Genomic DNA, 6,000 nt, shown 5'->3' with positions numbered 1-6,000 from the left:
ACACCTGTAGAATTGTATCGTGTGACAAAACTGCACATTTGAATGGCCTTTTATTGCCCCCAGCACAAGGTGCACCTGTGTAACCTTGATATGCCACACCTGTCAGGCAGATGGATCATCTTGACAAAGGTGAAATGCTCACTAACAGGGCTGTAAACAATGTTGTGCACACAATTTGAGAGAAATAAGCTTTTTGTGCATATGGAACATTTCTGGGATATTTTATTTCAGCTAATGAAACATGTTGCGTTTATACTTCTGTTCAGTGTAGTTGCCATTATATTTGGTCAAACATCTTCCATGATGAAAATCAACACTACAACTTTTGTTTTTCTTAAAAATCAAACCCCTCTTCCAATTATTTTTTTTACTACACTGACATTGGTCTCCTTGTCATGTCGTCAACTATATTTGACCCATTCCCTTTCAGACAGTAATGTGTTAACGGTACATTCTTGAAATTTTACAAAAACGACAAAACACCTGTGTAATGATTTATTGCAGCAAACACAGGAGACAAGCAATTTTGCGTAGTCCTAAACAAAAGAAACTCCAACATCCAATAAGTCATCTTTCCAAAATATGCTACATATCGTTTTTCCAGGCTTTTAATTTTTTTTATTTAAGTACCCACCAAAGGGAAGCGATTTAATCCAATCCTCAAAAACATACATTGTAGGACATTTCCTATCATAACTCAACAATCAATACACCAATTACACCTTTGTGGGGCATCACAGTTTGGCCAATACTTTAGCTTTAAATTAACATACTGAATAATCTGATTGTAGCATACTTTCCAGTTTAGAGTGGTTAAAAGTAAACTGCCAAGTCTAACTAATGCAGGAAAATAGCCATTTCAGTGTGGTAATCCCTGACAATTTGGTTCATGGAATTTTGACTCTGCCAATGTGACACGACAACTCAGGTCTGTCTACCTGTCGAACAACCGTGAGTGTCTGATGGTCAAATATTTATATGATCAGTAAATTGTGTCCCGTAAACAAATAAATAAATACAAGTTTAAGAAATTCTTTGTCTGCTGTGTAAGTTAGGAAGTTGTTCTAGACATTTTTTCAAATATTCATGTTATTTTCCATCCGTCATAATCAAGCCTGTTTATAACCTACGAGTGTAATAGTATAGGGTAGACTTCTCTCAAAAACAATGACTTTGGGTTTAACGCTGGAATCCGCAGTTGCTACATCCATTTTGGACTTAAAAAAAAAAAAAAATTGTATATACAACCAATTGAATATTTAAGAATATCAATTATGAATGCCTTATTAATGAGCTTAGTTCAACTGGCATACCCCATCTGAACCCAAAATATAAGCTTGTTTTACTCCAATTTAAAACAAAGAAAATGTCAAATACTGTATAGCCTCAAAACATGGTTAAAACTCATTTTGATATCATGAATCAGAGCTGTCAAACTCATTCCACAGAGGGCAGTGTCTGCGGGGTTTTTCGTTTCAATTTAGTACTAGATAACCAGGTGATGTGAGTTTTACTAATTAGCGACCTTAATTCAATCAATCAAGTACAAGTGTGGAGCGAAAACCTGCAGACACGCGGCCCTCCACGGAATGAGTTTGATAGGTGTCCTGGAGTCAGTCCTTGGATCCAATGCTCTGTCTGAATTTAAGAGTGGTTCCATTTCTCCAGGCCCACCCCCCAGCACTTCTACTAACTCAGAGTAAAAGGAAAACAAAGTTGGCTTAAGGACAACAAAGTCACCCTTTGTCATTGTTTCAACAGCGGATTCTAGCTTTAAGCTAACAAAATGAGACTTTCAAAAACGCATCCAAATTATACTCACACATCTTAAATCAAGAACTACGATGTCTGCAAAGTATTGATAAAGCAAAAACAATATACACCACAGAGAAGACTTCATTACGCCAGGATTTCTCTACATTAATTACCATTCACAACATAACAAGGCACAGATAGCCTAAGCCCCTAACGAGAACAGAATGTACAGCAACCCAAAAAAAGGGAGAATAAGAAAAGAAAAATGTAACTTGGTAACACTTTATTAAAAGCCTGCAGTGGTTATAATGCATTGTGGTTATAATGCATTGTAAGACTTGTAAGACTTCATAAGAATGTTTTCTGATTGGTTTCATAAATGATCCAGACAAAAAAAGTCCTACATAAAGAGAAAGCATATTATAAGTCTTAGAATAAGACATTATAAAATGGCTCATACATGCTTATAAGTAATAAAGCATTATACTTCAGTGCAGGCTTTATGTTAAGTGTAACCGATATTGTCATACGAACAGAATCATACAGGAAATAAGATCCAGGTCTCAATCTTTTGTGAAAACATTAAACCCTTTTGACGACATCGGTCAGTCTCAGCTTTAACATTTACCCAATCAATGGATGTTTCAGGTTCACACTATCAATTCCTTATGATAGTCAACAAGAGGAAGAACAGCACCTGGTAGAAATCAAATAGTAGCTGACTACAGAGTGACACGGTTATAGGGGGTTGCGACATGACAGGGAACGGCAAGCACCACAAAAGATGCGGATGCAGACATTATATACACAACATTATGGGAAACACTGTTCCCGATAATAAATCACATCCACCCTACAGTGAAATATGGAGGTCACTGCCTCCGATACGGACACGCTGGTAGACAAAAACTACCTTCTTCTTCACATTATGGAAGACACTGCTCCCGATAATGTTTCAGGATGAGAAAGTGTACATTCACCAAGAGACCTGTACTAGAAACCGCCTTGAGTTTTGTGTTAATCTAAAAAGGCAATTTGGGCTCCTGAGTGGCGCAGCGGCCTAAGGTACTACTTCTCAGTGCTAGAGGTGTCACTACAGACCCTGGTTCGATTCCAGGCTGTATCACAACAGGCCGTGATTGTGCGCCGCCCTATGGGACTCCCAATTGGCCCAGCGTCATTAGTGTTTGGCCGGGGTAGGCCGCCATTATGAATAATACTTTTTTCTTAACTGATTGCCGAGTGAAATAACGGTTCAATTATTTATACATTTTTTAGGAAACAAACTTCGGTTGTGCTGTTTTCAATGTATTTTGAACATCGGTTTGAGATGTAATTCGGGAATATATTAACAGCTAACTCGCAGAGCCTGCAGTCGGTTGTGAAGTAGGTGACTGAATGGACTGGTCTCTGTATGGGCTGGTCTCTAGTATGGGTTAGTCGGTCTGACAGGTACACTTCCATAGCAGATGCTGCTTTGTCATTTCGACAGTATTACTGTCATAATTATGGAAGACACTGCTCCCGATAATTATACATGTTTAAAAAGTAGTTTAAAAAAAACACCATTTATAGCGAACCCTGTCACTGATAAATAAACAAGGAAATAAATAGACCTTTTCAGTGCCATGTGGTGAAGACCCTTTCGCCCCAGGTTTTAAAAGTCTTCGCTATTGTATTCATGTCAGCAGGAGGCCATTTTGAAAGAGCTCACAAGCGTGGTATAAGGTACATGTTGCTTGAGGCGTAAAAAAACAAAAGGGCTTTAGCCTTTAGGTCTCAGGACAACTGAACATCAGTAACTAGGTTAGATACACTTTACATGGTTCAAATGACCTGTCGCTAAGCCACGCCAACCCATCTATGGCAAAAAAATAGTTTTTCAAACTTTATTCAAATGGATAAATATTTGAAATATGCACCAGGAATACTTGCTACTGTGATTCCTGAAATATAGACCCTGTTGGAGTTTTTTTTTTTTATCCAAAATTATATAACATTTTGTTTGCTAGTTTAGCTAGCTCTGTCGCTGACCACCAAGCTTGCTAACGCTAGCTAAATTGTTTTAGCTAGCCAGCTTGGTTTTTAGCTTATACTGCTGTCGACATCAGGATATGGTTTGAGGGCACTAGTTAGTGCCAAAAGTGGTTATAGCTTTAACTGCATGCCGACAATGATTTCAGAGCCATTCAGTGGCTAGCTAAAGTACAAACAATTTTTTACCAGGTTCCCCTGAAGCAATTGTAATGGCAGGCAACCACAACATACCCAAGAGCTTCCTGATTAGCAAGGGGTAGTCACAGTCAGTCTGTCTAATTTCATTGTGTATTCAAAAACACAGTTTGAGATCACTTTGAGGAGATTTCACCAGTGGTTGAATGGAGAATTGGGCTTCCCGGTGGCAACAGTAACCAAGGCAGGCAGGGCTCAGTGAAGGGTCAGGTCAACAGGTCGTTATCAATAGTGTGTCAAATGTGGCGAAGCATTCGATTTGACTGCAGCGTCGCTAAAACCATTGACCATGTGCCGTTTAAGGGAATTGTTAAATCAATATTATAACCATTTAGGTTTTTAATATCATCACTTCTTGAAGAGCATAGTCAGAACACCACATTTCTGATTATTGCACATTTAGCAGTCACTGCATGCTTTTTCATTGTAAGTAAACATCCATGTGTCATGTCATTTAGGGAAGGTAGCCTAGCCATTTGGCATGTAGCTAGCTAAAACTCATTCAGCTTGCTTCATCAGAGATTAGGCTTTAGGAAACACACACACACACACATACATACATACATAGCCAACTACAAACCTCCGATCGGTAGCTTGCAACGTAAACATTACATTTGCAAATGTACCCTTCTGCTGCTTGACAAGCAGAGCCCACAAAAGATGGGGAAATTAACCTTAACCTGACAAGAATGAGTGGTTAACTTTTTTTAGCACTTAAAATATCCAATTAATGGTGGCCAATATTGAGGGATGTTGAGAGGCTTGCTCTCACGTATCTGAAATTACGTTTACTGATCATGAAAAGCATGCGGTTAAATGCTGTATGAAAACAGAGTTAAAATGTGCTCAATTGTTTGCAAGGGGGGAAAAAAAATGGTACATTTGTAAGTTCTGACGATGCTCTTCAAGGAGGGGGATTATATTACAACCAAATAGTTAAAAATTGATTTAAACAATCCCCTGGTTTTAGCAGAGCGGTGGTCTCCTTGCCACCAAGCAGGCAAATCCAATATTGTGACCTTCTTATTGATAACGATCTATTCTGTGTTACTTTCTGAACTGAATGTACATTTAAACCCATTTGGCAACAGCTCTCAGACCAGGTCTCGTTCTAAAGTTTTCAGCACCTTAATCTCTATTTAAAAAACAGCCCAGGTTTGAATCCAATGTAAAGAAACAGTGTAGAAATAACAGCGGTCTCGGATTGTACAATTTTTTTTGTGATTTTGTTCATGGGTGGTAATAGTACCATAATAACCTTTCTGTTGTAATCGCAAAGTACCTCGAGTTTACACACACAATTTAGGTGTTTGTGACCTTGGATATTGGGCCAAAACTGCGTTATTGCCATACTAGTAAGTACTGTGACATTTGTAGGCCATTAGTCATTCGTATTTAGCACCAATATAAATTCAAATATGGCGTTAAGAAATGCAATTCAGTTTTTTTTTCCTCGCACGAGTGATAAATGGCTTTTCACTAATTTCACAAACAAGTGAAATTTAAGGCAGTTGAATTTAAGTGTTCTTTTTTGGGGCCTTGTGCGGAAGGTAAAGTACAGCATATCGTACTGATGAGTTGCAATGCATATGAAAAAAAAGGAGGTTGAGTTATTGATATCGATACAGAACACTTCCATTTAATTTTCCTAAATGGTTGAGCCTAACTGAGGGTGCCTTGAGCGATGGCTATATTGGGTGTTTTGTTTAATAGGACATGTCGAGACCGGCTTAGATCATGTTATCTGTGGACCAGACTTCCCCCGCCAGTGAGTTGGCGCAGCCCTGGATGGTCCAGGTTGCCAAAGCAAACTGAATCCGGAACAGATCAGCGTTGGCGTCTGAGTGGTCAATCTGCAGGGCGTCCAGGTGGTCTGACAGAGCCTTCAGGGTGTGGGAGCCGGAGCCCAACAGGATGTGGCGGAATGGGGACTCTCTGGGAGACACGTATGGGGACAGGAAGTCCCTCTCCACCTACAGGAGGAAGAGGAAAGTAAGGTAAATAAAACAGAAG

The 6,000-nt window shown here is 39.1% G+C and overlaps 1 protein-coding gene across 2 annotated transcripts in view; it reads right to left on the bottom strand.

Moving 5' to 3' along the window:
• Nucleotides 1-481: 481 nt before the first annotated feature.
• The window catches only part of LOC139375827 (transferrin receptor protein 1-like), a 31,388-nt gene continuing 25,869 nt past the window's right edge, over nucleotides 482-6,000 (bottom strand). For both annotated transcript variants that reach the window (XM_071117724.1, XM_071117725.1), the window contains exon 18: nucleotides 482-5,960. In XM_071117724.1, the coding sequence (XP_070973825.1) occupies nucleotides 5,718-5,960 (243 nt within the window). In that variant the 3' untranslated portion in view covers nucleotides 482-5,717. The remainder of the gene's footprint in view (nucleotides 5,961-6,000) is intronic.

Source organism: Oncorhynchus clarkii, chromosome 20 (genome assembly GCF_045791955.1).
Source record: "Oncorhynchus clarkii lewisi isolate Uvic-CL-2024 chromosome 20, UVic_Ocla_1.0, whole genome shotgun sequence".
NCBI lineage: Eukaryota > Metazoa > Chordata > Actinopteri > Salmoniformes > Salmonidae > Oncorhynchus > Oncorhynchus clarkii.
Note: the sequence above shows the minus strand (reverse complement) of the source record. Positions and strands in the feature narration are given on the sequence as shown.